The sequence below is a fragment of the Mytilus californianus genome, unplaced genomic scaffold (assembly GCF_021869535.1).
Source record: "Mytilus californianus isolate M0D057914Y unplaced genomic scaffold, xbMytCali1.0.p SCAF_5, whole genome shotgun sequence".
In the NCBI taxonomy this organism is placed as follows: domain Eukaryota; kingdom Metazoa; phylum Mollusca; class Bivalvia; order Mytilida; family Mytilidae; genus Mytilus; species Mytilus californianus.
The window spans coordinates 22448699-22468805 of record NW_026262701.1 but is presented as its reverse complement, the minus strand read 5'-3'; the positions used below and the strand labels follow the sequence as shown (position 1 = coordinate 22468805).

The window sequence follows — 20107 nt, the reverse complement described above, 5'->3', positions numbered from 1 at the left end:
AAATTTACTATGCATTTTATCACTTGGTCAACGTAAGAATCCCAAATAGGCGTACCAAACCACAACTTTAATCTCCTCCTTCAAAATAAGGATTTGTGTTGAGAAACTTGAATTATATGAAATAAATGTGTTTGGTACGTGGATATTATAAATCAGGGTTCACCACAGAATGAAAATCAAGGGTGGTGGAGAAAGTTCATCAAATCAGAGATGGTGTGTTGCGTTGTCGAATCGTTCCTTATTTGTTTATTTTATGCCTTACAAGTTGTTTTCATATATAGCTAATATGGAAATAGGGTGTCACATACATTTTGGGTCACCACACTTTAAAAAACCTATTACAGAAGTAAAACCCTTATATTGCTTCCCAGATTTCAGGAATAAGTGAGGGATCCACATACTGCTTTTCAAGTGATAAAGTATTCATTATACAATTTTATTATTTTAAAGAGCTTTCTTTCATGACAAATTTTGATTTGATTTTAATTGTCTTTTGGAAAACTACATTATAAGATAAATGATAAATGAATTAATGATAAAAAACATAACTAGTCTTACAGAATTTCAAAGTCATTTTTAACCAACAAGTCTATCAAGCATATCTGATCATATTTGTTATATATAATGACAATATTACAAATTAGCCCCCCCCCCTTTTTTTTCAATTAAAATGATGTAGATTTATTTAAATGTCTACAATAATCAGACAGTGTTGTCTGTTATTTAGGTGTTTCCCAGTATTTTCGTGCCAAAAGTGCACATGTGACATGGTTCATGTCAACAAAAGAAAACATGTGGTCAGGGAACTAATTTGATTTCTGGATTATACTGCTTTTATTAATTTAGTTTGGATATATTTGCATTCCATTTAAGGTACAGTCAAGCATTTGTATTTAAAGAATAGTTTGGAAACAATTATACTTTTCAATTTGACGAAACTGGGTCATGATTCTTCATTGGATGTTACCTTCTTCAAACACATGAGACAATGTGAACAAAGCTGTCAATGTACGTCCCTTGAGGCGGTGTTCACACCATTAAACACTAATTAGATTTTTTAATTGCCACTGACATGATAATTGGGGACATATATGATAATTGGATTAGAAATATCCGGATTTAACCTCAATTTATTGAATTTGCAAGTGTGGCGGACAATAAAATGAGCGTGGCGCTGGGAATTTTAGCGTACCGCCACGCTTAAATAGGTCATAGTGATCCCTGATAAATCATAGTGAAAGATGATTTTGTTGTTGTTATTTTAATGATTATTTCAGGTCAAAATCGTCCACATCAGTGCAAACTAGGGTGGACTGATAAAATATCAATAAAGTGCCACAATTGGTCGATTTCAACAATAAAACGTAATTATATCCATAAATTACAGTATTTAGTTGTACTTTCTAAAAAATTTGGCTTGTAAATGATAACGTGTGATATTATCATTGTCTCAAAATAGCGCTATGGTCACTAGATGCATCCAAAAGTCGTCATTATGGGCGGGACCAAATTAACATAAATAAACTTCCTGTAATCCCTCGAAAGTAATGAAAAATGTTTACATAGTTTGCATCTGTCGTTTCATCGATGTTTACATCAAAAGGTACCGTTTTTCCTATGGAATTTATATGAAAATGTACTGGGAAATTCCTTTATGCTTTCAAGGGTTTACAGAACCTTGCTTAAGTTCACCACATCAACTGAGTATATGCATACAGTCGTACTGCACATAGCATATTTTGGCAGCAGTAAGTGAATATAGAGGGACACTATCATTTTACACGTTGAAGGCGTGTTCTTACTACTCTATTTATGTTAAGACTTGCTTGTTTTTTGCCCCAAATTCCTACACGTTTGGGGCAATTACCTTCAAACTCAAACCCAGCTTTCCCTTTGTGATATGGAACCTTGTAGTACAATTTCATAAAGATCCATACACTTACACACAAGTTATTGTCCTTAAACTAGAATAAACTGCTTCGCTGAGCACAGCTGGATACGCCCGCAGAGGTCCAACCCTGAACAGTTGGGGCAAAAATGGACACAATATTCAAGCTTGATACAGGTCTGAATTTGGATTGTATTAAATATTTGACATATTATAGGTTTCTGACCGTTTGACGCCTGACGGTAAAGGGCATTCCTACCCTCTTATAATTTCCCTTGAACAAACAAAAATTGTGCACAGTAAGTTTATATCCTAATTTAACAAATTTTTACAAATCACTTTAATATTTTCCAATAAAATGCTTCGCAGAGCGCAGCCTGATACGACCGCAGAGGTCGAACCTTGAACAGTTGGGGCAAGTTTGGACACAATATTCAAGCTTGATACTGTCTGAATTTGGATTGTGATCAAATTTTTGACATAATATAGGTTTCTGACACAAAATAAATGTGGTCAAAGAGCTTAAAAATTTGAAATGGGACATTCATTTTACCTAGAATGGTCTGATATCCAAAATCTAACAACATGGTTAGATTCAGCATATAATAAAACACCAAAAATTTAATTTTAGTTGAAATCAATCAAAAGTTTAATTTTGGACCCTTCAAACCTTAATATGGACTAATTTGAAAACAGGGCCCAAAATAAAAAATCTAAATGCACAATAAGATTCAGCATATCATACAGCTGCAATCATTCAGTTTTTGATGAAATCAAACAAAGTTTAATTTGGGACCCTTTTGACCTCAATGTAGACCAATCTAAAAATGGGGCCCAATATCCAAAAAAGTAATACAAGGTAAGAACCCCCAAAAATTAAAGACTTTAAATTAATCCCATTGAAATTGGTTAAAAGATTTGTATTTATTTTCAATTGAAGATTTCTTGCTATTGCACAAACTGGTGCAATTGAAGATTTCTTCCTATTGCGCAATACTGTGCAATTGAAGATTTCTTGCTATTGCACAAACTGGTGCAATTGAAGATTTCTTCCTATTGCGCAATACTGTGCAATTGAAGATTTCTTGCTATTGCGCAATACTGTGTAATTGAAGATTTCTTGCTATTGCGCAATACTGTGCTATTGTGCAATACTGTGCTATTGAGCAATACTGTGCTATTGCGCAATACTGTGTTGTTGCGCAATACTGTGCAATTAAAGATTTCTTGCTATTGCACAATACTGTGCAATTGAAGATTTCTTGCTATTGCGCAATATTGTGCAATTGAAGATTACAAAAACTTTGAAGAAAAAAAATATGAACCCCAAAAAATTGGAAAAAAAAAATCCCCCCCCCCCCCCCCCCCCCAGTACAATTTTAGAGAGATCCATACACTTACATACAAGTTATTGTCTGGAAACTAGAAAAAATGCAATGAAGTTTATTAAACTAAAGTTATTAGCAAATTTCCAATGGAATTTATTAACAATAAAGTTTTTGGCAAATTTCCAATATACATAATTTAAAAGCAGTTTAGGTGAGATAAACAAAAACGCTTCATCAGCAACATTTTATATTGGCAAATTTCCAATGAAGTTCATTAAACTAAAGTTTTTGGCAAATTTCCAATGGAATTTATTAATAATAAAGTTTTTGGCAAATTTCCAATATACATAACTTAAAAGCAGTTTAGGTGAGATATTCAAATGAGTTTCAATTACCAACCTTACACTGCCTTTAAAATTATGTTGTGTACTTAGGTAATTGTCCATTAACCTGGAAACCCTTTTCCCCCCCTTTTTTACACCTTATTCCTTAACGGTTTGAGCCATAACTCCCAAAGACAATTCTTACCATTCCTTTGTGGTATTCCAATATCCAAAATCTAAATACATGGTTAGATTCAGCATATCAAAGAACCCCAAGAATTCAATTTTTGATGAAATCAAATAAAGTTCAATTTTGGACCCTTTAAACCTCAATGTGGACCAATTTGATAAACGGGCCCAAATATCAAAAATCTAAATACATGGTTAGATTCAGCATATCGAAGAACCCAATATATTCAATTTTTGTTGAAATCAAACAAAGTTTAATTTTGGACCCTGATTTGGACCAACTTGAATACTGGGCCCATAATAAAAAAACTAAGTTCATGTTTAGATTCAGCATATCAAAGAACCCCAAGAATTCAATTTTTGTTAAAATCAAACTAAATTTAATTTTGGACCCTTTGGACCTTAATGTAGACCAATTTGAAAACGGGACCAAAAATTAAGAATCTAAATACACGGTTAGATTAGGCAATTACCCCCAAAATCAATCCCAGCCTTCCCTTTGTGGTATGGTACCTTGCAGTACAATTTCAGAGAGATCCATACACTTGAACACAAGTTATTGTCTGGAAACTAGAAAAATGCTTATTTTTGCACCCTTTTTGGCCCCTTTTTCCTAAACGTTTAGGGCAATTACCCCCAAACTCAATTCCAGCTTTCCCTTTGTGATATGGAACCTTGTAGTACAATTTCAGAAAGATCCATACACTTACACACAAGTTATTGTCATGAAACTAGAAAAATGCTTGTTTTTTGCCCCTTTTTTGGCCCCTAATTCCTAATATTTTGAGGCAATTACCCCCAAAATCAATCCCAGCATTCCCTGTGTGATATGGAACCTTGTGGTACAATGTCAGAGAGATTCATACACTAACACACAAGTTATGTCTGGAAGTTACAAAAATGCTTATTTTTGGCCCCTTTTTGGCCCCTAATTCCTTAACTGTTGGTACCATAACCCCCAAAATCAATCCCCACCTTCCTTTTGTGGTATTGAACCTTATGGTAAAATTTCATAGAGATCCATTTACTTAAACTAAAGTTAGAGTGCGAAAACCAATGTGTCTTCGGACGACGCCGGACGACGCCAGACGACGACGACGACGACGCCAACGTCATACCAATATACGACCGCAAAAATTTTTTGCGGTCGTATAAAAATGCTTGTTTTTTTGCCCCTTTTTGGTCCCTAATTCCTAAACTTTTGAGTCAATTACCCCCGAAATCAATCCCAGCCTCCCCTTTGTGGTATGGTACCTTGCAGTACAATTTCATAAAGATCCATACACTTACACACAAGTTATTGTCTGGAAACTAGAAAAATGCTTATTTTTTGCCCCTTTTTGGCTCCTTATTCCTAAACGTTTAGGGCCAGTACCCCCAAACTCAATTCCAGCTTTCCCTTTGTGATATGGAACCTTGTAGTACAATTTCATAAAGATCCATACACTTACACACAAGTTATTGTCATGAAACTAGAAAAATGCTTATTTTTGCCCCTTTTTTTGGCCCCTAATTCCAAAAATTTGGAGACAATTACCCCCAAAATCAATCCCAGCATTCCCTTTGTGATATGGAACCTTGTGGTACAATGTCAGAGAGATCCATACACTTACACACAAGTTATGTCTGGAAGTTACAAAAATGCTTATTTTTGGCCCCTAATTCCTTAACTGTTGGTACCATAACAAAATCTATGGGTTAGAATACATGTATTTTTTTTCAAAATAGTTATCGCCTAATACAGAAATTAATGGTTAGTAAACAATTAAATGATGATAATTATTGGTAGGTCAAAAATTACAATTACATGTACATGTACACATATGATTGGATATAAATATACAAAATGTTCAGTGTGTTTTAGAAGTTAATCCAGATTTTTTACTGGTTCCACTTCACATTTTGTCCAGTTTGGGGCCCCCCTTTTTCAAAATCCTGGATCCGCATTTGCAATTATTAGTTTTTAGATTACTACAAAATTCTCTAAATGTTATTTGATTAAAAATAATTAGGGATGTCAACTTGGTGAAGATTTACTAATCGATTACTCGTTGGATTTATCGAGCGATACTCGAGTACTCCCTCGGTAAAACATTTACAAAATGGAAACACAAATTCATACTCATTTTATTTATTGTGGGGCGTTGTCTTATGAACTTAAAACCCTCAACATGATTACCTAGGACTAGATAATAGGAAATTTTATACCATAATCAATATCTCATTTATTACATGAACTAATTTTGTAAACTGGCAATACTCTAATCAAGTAATTAATTAATATCTAAAGAAAAATGATTACTCAAACAACAGTATTTGAGAACCGTAAAAAACACATTCAACAAAGGGGTGATGATTAGAATTTACTGATGCTTTTAATCATTTCATGAGGGTCGATACAGGGTGCAACGAATTTGTTCTTATATTAAGAATATTATTTTGTGGGACGAGGCGATTTCTCAACTTTGTTAGGTAACTAACTATTTTTTCTATCAGCCCTGCTGATGGAAATATATGCTCTGACAGAACAGGGGTGGGGGAATGACTAAGATTAGCTAAAAGTGTAAGCCTTGGAAAGGTGTTCTTGTTCATATATCCTATATAGCTACCTCTGTTTGGAGGTATTTTAAATGAAAGTTAAACGCCATTCGAATCGTATTTTAACTTTTATTAATTTTTTTATTAATATTTAATTTCCCGGGAGGCACTCTCAATAAAAATATTATCTGTTTTAACTTAAGAAAGCAACAGCATTCTAACAGGAAACCGATTAGTCGAGTATCATTTTGGTAATCGGTACTCGATACTACCAAGCGATACTCGAGTAATTGAGTACTCGTTGACATCCCTAAAAATAATTATTTAGCTTTTATATACGGACAGCTAGGAGAGTAGCCTACTCTTGATACATAAGTAATGTCAGTTACTGTTTATAAATGTTTTACATCATAGTTGCACTAAGTTTTTTTACTTTCAGATGTAAAAGATAGTTTGTGTTTTAATAGAACATCTCTCTGAAGATAATAGTTGTGGCTGTGGATAATAATCAGGTAACTACATTAATATAAAATAATACTGATACCAGAATTACTTTAAAATCATTATTATATTCAGAATTTGCGCAAGAATCATACCAGTGTGCCACATCTCTTTATATTTTTTACAGAAATTATTGGTTGAGTTCTAGCCTTTAGCACTGCTCCAGCTTTCAGTACTAGTAGTGCCTCAAAATGTAATTCTAAGTGTCTTATTCTTTTTTAATTTGTACTAGGCAGGTGTATTTTGTTTTAATGTTTGATTTTTTAAAATTTTTTTGCTTAAAAAATTAAATGGATTAAAATTATAATTTTACAATATGGGAAATGTCAGGGAAACCCTAATTATATTTTTTTATCTTAGTCTTACAAAAATAAATGTGGATAGTGTACATATGTGGACACAGATGATGCCCCCGCTTGCATATTATATAGTTATAAAGGGACATAACTGAAGAACGGTAAAAGTGACGCTACCCAAATTTGAACTTGACCTGAGTTTTGTGGTAATAAGCATTGTGTGTAAGTCTCATAATATTTGGTTGAGGTTTACTTAAGTAGAGAACAGAAACTAAAAATTCAGCAATTTTTCTATTTGTAAACACGCATAACTCTAGAACGGTTGTGTATAAGTTTTGTAACATTTGGTTGAGACAAACTAAAGTTAGAGAACGGAAACGAAATATTCAGCAATTTTTATGTTTATAAAGGGACATAACTCAAGAATGGTAAAAGTGTTGCCACCAAATTTCGTACTTAATCTGTATTATGTAGTAATAAGTATTGTGTATAAGTTTTATAACATTTGGTTGAGGCAAACTAAAGTTAGAAAACAGAAACAAAAAATTTGTACTTGATCTTAGTTTTGTGGTAATGAATATTGTGTATAGGTTTCATAATGTTTGGTTGGGGTAAATTTAAGTTACAGAATGGAAACTAAAAATTTTGCAAACTTTCGATTTATAAAGGGGCATAACTCAATAATGGTTAAAGCGACACTACCTAAATTCAACTTGATCTGTGTTTTAACAGTAGAAGTCAAAATTAAACATCGCATTGTATAAAGAATTGATTGTAGTTGATTCAACTATAATCATGGACAAAGCAATAACTCCAATTTTAAAAATTACTTGATATTTAGAAGAAAATAAAAATTTTGCAATTTGTCCATTTATAAAGGGGCATATAAACTCTAGAACGGTTAAAGTGACGCCACCAAAATTCAAACTTGATCTGTGTTTTGTGGTAATAAGCATTGTGTATAAGTTTCATAACATTTGGTTGAGGCAAACTTAAGTTTGAGAACGGAAACTAAATATTTTGCAATTTTTCCATTTATAAAGGGGCATATAAACTCTAGAACGGTTAAAGTGAGGCCACCAAAATTCAAACTTGATCTGTGTTTTGTGGTTATAAGCATTGTGTATAAGTTTCATAACATTTGGTTGAGGCAAACTCAAGTTAGAGAACGAAAACCAATTTTGGGACGTACGTACAGACAGACAACCGTAAAACTGAATCGGTGGGGGCAAAAAAATTGATTTTGTTATTTTCAGGATATCAACCAAAGTTGCAGAAAGAGGACAAGTTTCTTTGTAGTGAAAGTGCAAGAAATAACACCATCTTCTGACTTACAAAATGATCACTCATACTGCATGCCATACAGGGTAAGGTGTCAAACCAAGTCTCTAGAAGACATTCATTTGTAGAATTTATTTTCTATGAAGTACACATGGCAGAGGATACTTTATTTCCCCAAAAGTCTAATACAAAATGTGTCAGCTCCTTTGACAAGTTAAGACGGAACATGCGGAAGTTAATCTGAGTATGGTTTAGTTTTTAACAATGTTCCATTTTTTTGGTCTTTCATGCTTGGTTCATAAGGAATGTAAAAAGATATTTCATTTTGGTATAAAAATGAAGAGATGTGGTATGATTGCTATTATGACAACTATCAAGAAAGATTAAAGGACCAGGATGTAAACAAAGACAGGTCAGTGTTCACTAAGACAGGTCAGTGTTCACTAAGACAGGTCAGTGTTCACTAAGACAGGTCAGTGTTCACTAAGATAGGTTTTCTAGTTAGGTACTTTGTCTTTGTAAGTGGACAAACCAATTGATTTGTTGGGATGAGTGGTTGGGTGATTTGGGAATGTATATTCTAGCTTGGTGAGAATTAGAAGCGAACTTGCTGCCATTCAAGATGAAAATGAATAGACTGCTGCATTTTTGCCTCACATTAGGCATGAAAAATTATGTAAGAAGTGAAAATGAAGCTATGCGAAATAAACAATCTGACTTAGCAACAGATGAAAATGAAATATTATGAATATTCTGTCCGAGAAAAATTAAATGATACTTATGCTCTTAATGTTTATAAAAAAATGTCCAATCTTCACCAATATAAAAATTAGGAGATGTGGTATGAATGCCAATGAGAAAACTATCCATCAAATTCAAATGAAGTGGATGTAAGCAATTAAAGGCAACTGCACAGTATTCAACAATGAGAAAAATTAACATACCGTATAGTTGGCTATAAAAGGCCATGAGGGGAAAATGTGAAACAATTCAATTGAGTAGGGTGTATGACACATTAAGCACGTTACCCATTAAAGTTATTCCAGAAATGCTTTTAGTTGCTTTGTGTTACTGATATGTTTTCCTATACACAAGGCACATTTACTTGTACTGGCCATGGGTACAACCATTGATTTAAAAAAAATCAAGACTTTTACTGTTGTTTTTAATCATGAACCTATTTTAACTTCCTGCCAGTCCTTCAATGAAGCCAAGCTTCTATAGTACCAGTTTACACTCATGCATTTGCAGTTTGAACAAACGAGAATCCTTCAAAATCAATGAATTCATTTTTTTTCTCAATTGTTGCAGAAGTTCCTTTAACTTTACTTAACTTTCATAGACTTGGGATGATAAAGATATCAACATACATATATTATATGGGGAACGACTATTCTTGAAGACTATGTTTCCCTCTGTCTATGTTCTTGTGGTAGTAGGGTCAGTTTCATATACTGTGTATTCATCATTATTCGTTGGATACCAATTTTCGTGGAATTCGTGGATGTAGGTGAACGACGAATTTAAATTTTCAACAAATTACAAATTCTATATATGCTTGGATGCAGACTGTCAAAACCACGAAATCAAATATACACGAAATAGCAACTTTTCCTCAATCCACGAAAATTGATACACACGAAAATACATGAATCCACAGTACTAGAAAAAATGACAAATAAACAAGCTGCGAAAATATATTATTGTTTTGACCTTCTCTTTGAGATTATCTAAACAGCTATTACTAGTATCACAAAAATGTGTTGGGCTACTCAAATTACGTTCACAAGAAAAACAACAATATAATTACGATAATTGTTAAGCCTTTCTGCATGAATTTTTGATTCGACAACTTGCCAATTATAAACAACTGTCAAAGTTTATTTCCCGTCTTGGGAGTGGTCCTCAATATGACATACTCAGAAAGAATCGTGTTATCTTCACAAATTTAAACAAAATATTTATCAAAGATGCTAAAACAAACTAACCCTAACCATAAACTAATCGGAAATAATTATCTTCCAATACACGCAGTTCACTTACAGAGGCATATAAATTTAAAGTGGCGAGTACGCGACATCTCACGATACGCAAGTAATAAAGAAGTGTCGATTTACCGTGAGATTCCAATCCTTCTCACGATATAAATCCTTGGTTAAACATTCATGAAAATTTGATGGAACATCTTAACTCTCTGCAGCAAAGCCAAGTATTGATAACAATACCAAATATGTATTTTCCCTAATGAATTCAGAATATAGGAACTTAAGATATTATGCCCACTGGTCAGTGAATATTTGAGAGTCCACTTAAAAAGGACATCCTGATTAAAAGGAGAGTGTAATATTTGGACTTTTCCAAATGTACCCCTTTTCAATCCCAGAATAAATAACCTACCCCATCTCCTAAAACCAGTCTACCTTCAGCATCAGTGTTGTTTATTTCCACTGTTCTGCAAAGACATTTTAAATATATCAAAAATATATATGGAATAAATGATTGTAAAGCCAGAAAACATTTTAAAAGGGGCCTCATCTTGATCTATTGACGAATAACTAATTGCCTTTTCAAGCTATGACATGCGGAAAGCATTTCAATTACACTTATTTTATCTGAATTGAGTTTAAATCTTCAGCTTAGAATGCATATAAAAATCGCATCATGATTTGGTGGACGGTTGAAGAACATCTTTGTATTCAGGGAAATGTTTTGTGTGTTTAAAATGCAATTACATCCTCATTTCCACCTCAAGACTAATAACCAAATACCACTAATTACAAGATTTTTTGGGGGTTATGAGCAACAAGAGAGGTGCAGCTTGTGGAATAGAAACTACCTACCCATCTAAACACTGACAATTAAAACACTGTTTTTGAAGAAAATCGATACAGTTTAAAATTTTAGTGCCACTTTTTGTGATTTTTGTATATCGTAATAAGCTCATGGAAAAAAATTGAAAACTTGTTACCATGTTTGTTTTCCAGAAAAATGAGATTAAAAAAACAGTTTCCCCTCTCAGAGGGCACTTTAGCACAATAGGCTACACTTTAAAGACACATTTATGTAATGGACTTCACTTTAAGGGCACCCTTTAAAGGCACTGTTATGGATAGGGGTTTAATCGAAATATATTATCGTTTCATATTTACTGTTAAGAAATAAACATATACATGTATGTGTATAAGATTACTTATTTAATTCCTTTTGTAATAAAATTATTACTGCTACTCAGTTAATAGAATCTTGATAGTGCAACTGCCTCATTTTAATCAATAACTCTAGTTATAAACTTTGATAATGGATCCCTGATTAACTAAGGATGTGTTGTGAAAGTGTCAAGACTTGCATGGCCAAGAGCATATGCATTGCTTTTTAGCTGCATCAAAGAATTAGTGACAAATACTTTTTGGATCTGACATGTTTATACCAATCAAATTACTATAAATTATTAAACATGAAAAATAGAGAATACCAAATTTCGGACACCTGGTCATGCATGCATGTAGTGGTGTTGTAGATGTAATCAAAACTATAACAGCTAATCTCTTTACTTTAATTTTAAGCAAACGTGGTAGGGTGCCACACCCTCCCATAACAACCTATTAGAAACACTATAAATGGAGAGCTAAATTACTAAAAGTTCTGCCAAAAAAATACAAAAATCTTGTCTTCTGTTTCATTTAAAAACAGAGAGATTTTTTTTTGTATCTGATTTGATGGGTATATATGCAAAATAATTTAATTTCAGATTTAGAGTCCATTAAAAACAGGACATTGAACATAGATTAGCCTATTAATAGTTATCTACGCTGGAACTGTATCAAATTCCCTTAATTGGTTTCATGTTCCTCTGTCTATTTCTTTCTGTGTAGTGTTAGCTGTATTTTTTGTTATTGTTTGTCTCTTTTCTTCCATCTTTTGTTTTATCTGTCCTTTAACTTTTTAAAAGACTTACAGTCCTGAATACATTGTAAATACATCATCTGGTCTGAACGCTGTAGGTCCCACAGCATTTTCTGCTAGACAGAACACAGCATGGAGGTTCTCTTTAAAACCCTACAAAAATAATGCATTTATACAGTAAAAAGATTGTATTTTATTTGCCCATTTTTCAAACTGCAGACATAGAAAATGTTCCTCATGTCAATTTGATAAAATTGATCAAGCAACAAGTATCATTACATTTATCAAAGTTCTGTAATTCGAAGCTTCATCTGGAAAAAGGTAAACGGATATCAATAATCATAAATCAAAATTCCTGGCAGTACCAGCTGTTTTTGTAAATATTTCTGTATCTATTTTCTAATTTCCTAATCTGACCTTATTCATGTATAAGAATTTTACCAGTTTAACTGCTGCATAGAAAGCCCCAAGTATTCCTGCTGCTCCACCACAATCTCTCTTCATACCACACATGCCTGTCTGAAATGTACAGAAATATTTAATTCATAAATTGATCAACTGAGCAATTTTAACCAACACTTGGAAGTTCATTAGAAAATTGTAAGATGTTCCGCGGAACCCTGTGTCTCGCCTATGATTGCTGCTGTCAAGGTAAAAGTGTTATGTTGACTTAAAAAGTAAGACGATTTATCAGTGAAATTCAAAATTGATAAAAAAGAATCAAGATTTTACTTTGGATGCTATTTCATGGTCTTGGAAGATTAGCTTCTGTCCAAGTTTCATATCAATCCATGAAGGTTACAAATTAATCATGTCAAAAAAGTTTAATCACAGACTGTCTGTAAATGTTAACTGTTAAAAACTAAGTCCATCTATCAGGAAAATACTAAAATGAAAAAAATATATTTTTAAAGGTTTGCTTCAGACATTATCTTTTAATCACTAAAAAGCTTCTGCCAAAGTTTCATAAAACTCTATGAAGGTTTGACAAAATAATTGATGTGTTACAAACTTTAACCCCAGACTGTATCTTATTGTTAACTGTAAAAAAAACTAAGTCCATCTATCAGGAAAATACTAAAATGAAAAAAATATATTTTCAAAGGTTTGCTTCAGACATTATCTTTTAATCACTAAACAACATCTGTATCGTTTTAAAAGACCCAATAAATTCAAAAGTATCATTTATCAACACCTTAAGAAGCACAATCATCCTATTAAATATTTAGCAGTTCAACCTTTAGAAGTAGTAAATAAGCAGCCTGGTGAATCTCATTCAAAGTTTGTACGATCACGGAAAATAATTGAATTAAATTGGATTAAAAAATTACAGACAATCTACCCTCTGGGTCTTAATGATAATATCATGGGAATTGGTAATATATCAAGAACCGATTCTGTTAACATTTTGGATATAGTTTCTAGAACTGTTCGTAAAAACCGTTCTCATGGTCGTAGAAAAAATCGCAATCAAAGAAAATTTCGGACCAATCATACCAATATTTCTGTTGAGAATACCGCGGGAGTTAAGACGTCGCGTTTTACCAATTGTATCTAGGGTTGACGTCAATGCGGGACGTAGCCTTAGCAGCTCGAATATATATGAAGTAAACGTTAAACTGTATGGTTGTGTTCTTTCTGTATAACGATAGTTGAGTTAGCCCCGACATTTATGGTGCCGTAACCAAAGGATTACATCGATGGAGAAGTTAAAGAATATTAGGACTGGAAATAGAAGTGCAGTGACGAGACTTTTCCGAAAATTCGAGGAGGCGAAGGAAAACACGGACTTCGACAGAGATGAACTACTTGCAACGTACGATAATCTTACGCAAAAGAAGAAATTGTTGGAAAAACTGAACGAACAGATATTGGAAGCAACGGATTCAGACAACGTTGAAAGTGAAATAGTAGATACAGATGAGTATTCAAATAATTTAGACACTAAACTTAGACATTTTCGTAATTTTATACAAATTGGTCAAAACCGTACACCAAGTTCCAATGTAACACAATCTTCATATCAAGTACTCAATGTAGAAAGCCCTCCTTTCCGCCCGGCAAATGTTGATAACTTTCAAAACGCAACACCATTCTATGCTTCATTCGCCGCTCAACCACAGACAAGCTACAATGGCTCTGATACAGGTCATATTGCACCACAAAATATAGCTAGTACTAGTAACCATCGTTTACCCAAGTTATCACTACCGAAGTTTAATGGCAACATTTTAGATTGGCAAACGTTTTGGGACTCGTACGAATCTGCTGTACATTTTAATCCTACTTTGACAAACATTGAGAAATTTAATTATCTGAAATCGCAACTTGAAAGCGAGGCATTAAATACCATAACTGGATTTGCGCTTACAAATGGTAATTACATGGAGGCTATAAATGTACTCAAGGAACGGTTCGGACAAACACACAGAATTACGGAAGCCTACTTACAGGCACTTTTAGATATTGCCCAACCACGATACACCTTAACAAGCTTAATATTATTTTATGACCGATGTGAAGCCTACGTAAGAGGTTTAGATTCGCTCGGACAACCTGAGACGTCATATGGAACTTTACTGGTACCGATTATCATGAGAAAGTTACCCAGTGAAATCAGACAACACTTAGCCAGAGAACACGGACCGTCCAGTTGGAATTTGAAAGATCTGAGAAGGAGCATATTGAATGAAATTCAAATCATGGAGGCAGGACAAAATACAGGTACATATCTCGAGTCTTTAGACCGTCAGTTCGCAACTGCATCTACATGTACATTTCATACAGGAACAGAATCACCGCGAGAAAACACATCACACAACGCGAAGAGCCAACCCCGGAATATTACAGAAAGACCATGTGTTTTTTGTACAGAGATACATGCACCAGCACACTGTACCAATGTTAGTAATCATAAAGCTCGCATGTCTATCGTAAAACGTGATAATTTATGCTTTAATTGTTTAGGTAATCATCATGCTAATGAGTGTCAATCGAAACGAACGTGTCGACACTGCAACCAGAGACATCATTCCAGCCTATGTAGTGCAAGTAGCAATGTTAACAGCGAAGGTTTAGCATTCATTACAAGCAATACCGATAAACAGATTCAATCTACACCCGTCAATCTTATAAATGACACTGAAAACGAGGAAGATACTAAAGTTTTGCATTCATCGACACAGATGCGTACAAATGTGCTATTGAAGACTGCTGTAGCTCCTGTATGGTCAGGTAATATATGTATGGATACGAATGTTTTATTTGATGAGGGTGCACAAAGATCTTTTTTAACTGATGATCTAGCGAAAAAATTGAATTTGAAAACTGAAGGAGTTGAAATTGTACATTTATCGGCATTTGGAAAGGATAACACCAGCACGAGCGAACTACGTAAATCCACCGTACACATTGAAACAGAGAATAGGCGTAAATTTCCTATTGAAGTCCTTATTGTTCCTACTATAGCAGTTCCAATACATAATCATATGCGGTACGTAAACCGAAATATGGATTATCTCAAAGGATTAAGACTCGCTCATCCAGTTACTCAGGACGATTCTTTTGAGATATCGTTACTTATTGGTGCCGACTACTATTGGAACTTTATCGAAGACAAAGTAATAAGAGGAGACGGACCGGTCGCGGTTAAGTCAAAGCTTGGATACTTACTATCAGGACCCTTACAACCAGGAAGGGTACATTCGTCTACGACATCCAGCATCTTGAACGTACTGGTTTCGAATAAATCAGAGGAATTTTGCTTAAAAGAAATGATAAAGGAACAGACACGTCGCGGATTTATCGAGAGAGATGAGGAAGCAGGACCGACAGGGAAAATATTAAAAGATGGACTGAATGATACGTATCTAATGAACTGTTGTGACTTATTATGGCCTGTCACGAAAATGTTTGATTTATTGACTTACTTTCAAAAACCTATAATATGATACTATTTCATTGAAAGAAGGAACAGGTGCACGGAAAATATAGACATACTGTGATTTGTGTATACGAGATAGACTCATTGTGATTTAATTCGAAGATAACTAATCTGGAAGTTAATGACTGTGCTAAAGTTATTAAGTTAAAGTCAAGTTTAGATTTGATAGACAGTAATTTTCATTCATTTTTACTTTATTGTAATTTAATTTTAATATTTACTTTTAGCGGCCCGGAGAATGTTGAGAATACCGCGGGAGTTAAGACGTCGCGTTTTACCAATTGTATCTAGGGTTGACGTCAATGCGGGACGTAGCCTTAGCAGCTCGAATATATATGAAGTAAACGTTAAACTGTATGGTTGTGTTCTTTCTGTATAACGATAGTTGAGTTAGCCCCGACAATTTCGGACCTAATTTCTATTTCAAAAAACAACAGCAGACATTATCTGTTAGCAAAGCTCTGTTCATTACCGGTTAATAAGTTAAATAAAATTTTAGAGGATTGCAACACAATTTCATATAGCAGTCCTAAGTATGAAATCGTTCAAATTATAATGGCATATTGTTATTCTAAACTGTTTCCCAAAATTGATCGCCCTGAAGATCATACAAAACAGTTTATTAAAATAAAGTATGTCAATAAAGGTTTTGATTTTGCAAATATTGCCGGTATTTTTAACGACCATTCTGTTAAAGAACAAATTCCGGGATATTTTGATAATACTGAGCTCCCTCTTATTTGTTATATTTACAAGAAATCTACCCGGAAATTTGTGTTTAATTATAGCCAATTGTGTAAAGATGTTAATATCAGTGAAAATACACCTACTTCATGTAATTGCAGTAATTCCGAATACATTTATGGACCCATTTCCCATGTTATAACAGGAGATCTTAACATCGTTCAAGACCGAGAGTTAAAATCATTCCTCAGTAAAGGACCTAAATATCGTCCCCCGTCAATTATTACTTGGAATGAGTGTCGTAATATCATCCACGACTCACTCCATACTTACTGTTTTAAATGGATAAAACGGGAAAAAGCTGACAAAAAAATCTTTGGACTCTTTTTTTAATTCAGTAATGAACATAGTTGATATATGTATTCAACATTTTAAAGAACATTTTACTCTTAACAATAACCACAATAAACCTATTTCTCGTATCAAACATAAACTAAAAGAACTAGCCAAGGAATTTGTTTTTGTCCCGGCCGATAAAGCTGCTTATAATATTATTATTGTTTGACGTAAATTTTACATTGAGGTTCTGAAAAAAGAAATCACCAATTCACCAACATTCCAACTGACTCCATTTTCAGAAAACGACATCTGTAACAAACATAAACTTTTAGCTACCGCTTTACAAGCAGAACCAAATACAATGAAAGTCCCAATTATGTATTGGCTTCCGAAGCTACACAAAACACCTTACAAATATAGATTCATTTCGTCTTCAAGCCATTGTTCCACTACTAAATTGTCTATTCTTCTTACCAGTACACTTGGTACAATCAAAAACCTGATAATAAATTGTTCAAATAAGGCCTTCGAAAATAGTGGAATTAATTAATTTTGGAGTGTCAAGAACTCGTTGGAAGTACTTGATAAATTACATGCATATATTGGTGATTTTGAATCTGTTCAAAGTTTTGATTTTTCTACCCTATATACCACATTGCCTCACATTCTCATTAAGAAAAAATTCACACACCTAATTAAATGGGCATTTAAAAAGTCAGAATGTGAATATATATGTTCAAACTCTTTTAGGTCATTTTTTAGTAGCAATAAACAAAAAAACTATGTCAATTGGACATGCTTTGATACTATTTATGCCCTTGAATTTTTACTAGATAACATTTTTGTTCGCTTTGGAGATTCCGTATATCGTCAGGTTATCGGAATTCCAATGGGGACTAACTCTGCACCACTTATTGCGGACCTTTTTTTGTATTGCTATGAGTTACAATTTATGACAAAAATCAGCAAAGACCCATCGAAACAACATCTGATACACAAATTTAATAATACTTTTAGATATTTGGATGATATTTTGGCTCTCAATAATGACGACTTCAGTGTGTATACTAAAGAAATTTATCCTGTTGAACTTACTTTAAATAAAGCTAATACTAACAATGACCACTGCCCTTTCCTCGATCTTGATATCTATATCATTAATGGAAAGCTTAATACTAAAATATATGATAAAAGAGATGATTTTTCATTTCCTATCGTTAATTATCCATTTTTAGATGGTGATGTTCCCTTGTCACCATCTTACGGTGTTTATATATCTCAACTTGTACGATTCGCTTGTGTATGTAACAATGTTTTAGATTTTAACGAGAGAAATTTATGTATTACTGAAAAATTATTACACCAGGGTTTTCGATATCACAAACTAGTCAAAACATTTACTAAATTTTATCATCGGTATAAGGACATCATTCGTAAATATAGCTCAACATGCAGACTTCTTATACGTTCAGGTATTTCACATCCAATTTTTTATGGAAATATTCTTTATAAAGCACAAAAATGTCAGTATTCACCTCTGAAGCTAACAAAACCTTTAAATAGACTTATTAAGAAGGGATATAGTTACGATACTGTTGTCAGGTCATTAAAGATTGCATATTTTGGAGTTAATATTGATTCACTTATAGGGTCTTTGCATCGGCACTAAACACATTTATTTAAAAACCAGTTGTTGGCATGACACGGGTTATGTTCTTCTCATATATGTTATGATGGTATGATACTAAACCCCTAACGGGAAGGATTGTGCCTGATATTCATATGATGAAGACATAATCTTTCAATCAGTTTAATTGAAGTCTGGAGCTGGCATGTCAGTTAACTGCTAGTAGTCTGTTGTTATTTATGTATTATTGTCATTTTGTTTATTTTCTTTGGTTACATCTTCTGACATCAGACTCGGACTTCTCTTGAACTGAATTTTAATGTGCGTATTGTTATGCGTTTACTTTTCTACATTGGCTAGAGGTATAGGGGGAGGGTTGAGATATCATAAACATGTTTAACCCCGCCGCATTTTTGCGCCTGTCCCAAGTCAGGAGCCTCTAGCCTTTGTTAGTCTTGTATTATTTTTAATTTATGTTTCTTGTGTACAATTTGGAGTTTAGTATGGCATTCATTATCACTGAACTAGTATATATATTTGTTTAGGGGCCAGCTGAAGGACGCCTCCGGGTGCGGGAATTTCTCGCTGCATTGAAGACCTGTTGGTGACCTTCTGCTGTTGTCTGTTCTATGGTCGGGTTGTTGTCTCTTTGACACATTCCCCATTTCCATTCTCAATTTTAAGTCCATTTATCAGTAAATAACGGAAAAATGAAAATAAATATTTTCGAAATTTTGCTCTGAATACTGTCTTTTGGTCACAAACAAGCTTCAAAACATTTACTAAATTTTATCATCGGTATAAGGACATCATTCGTAAATATAGCTCAACATGCAGACTTCTTATACGTTCAGGTATTTCACATCCAATTTTTTATGGAAATATTCTTTATAAAGCACAAAAATGTCAGTATTCACCTCTGAAACTAACAAAACCTTTAAATAGACTTATTAAGAAGGGATATAGTTACGATACTGTTGTCAGGTCATTAAAGATTGCATATTTTGGCGTTGATATTGATTCACTTATAGGGTCTTTGCATCTGCACTAAAAACATTTATTTAAAAACCAGTTGTTGGCATGACACGGGTTATGTTCTTCTCATATATGTTATGATGGTATGATACTAAACCCCTAACGGGAAGGATTGTGCCTGATATTCATATGATGAAGACATAATCTTTCAATCAGTTTAATTGAAGTCTGGAGCTGGCATGTCAGTTAACTGCTAGTAGTCTGTTGTTATTTATGTATTATTGTCATTTTG

General features: G+C 33.5%; 1 protein-coding gene across 2 annotated transcripts in view; it reads right to left on the bottom strand.

The window, feature by feature from the left end:
• LOC127700315 (probable aminopeptidase NPEPL1) overlaps positions 1 to 20107 on the bottom strand; it is a 77333-nt gene that overhangs the window by 13255 nt on the left and 43971 nt on the right. For both annotated transcript variants that reach the window (XM_052203731.1, XM_052203730.1), the window contains exons 7-9: positions 12689 to 12766; positions 12300 to 12400; positions 10742 to 10796 (exon numbers count right to left, since the gene is read on the bottom strand). In XM_052203731.1, coding sequence (XP_052059691.1) covers positions 10742 to 10796; positions 12300 to 12400; positions 12689 to 12766 — 234 coding nt within the window. The remainder of the gene's footprint in view (positions 1 to 10741; positions 10797 to 12299; positions 12401 to 12688; positions 12767 to 20107) is intronic.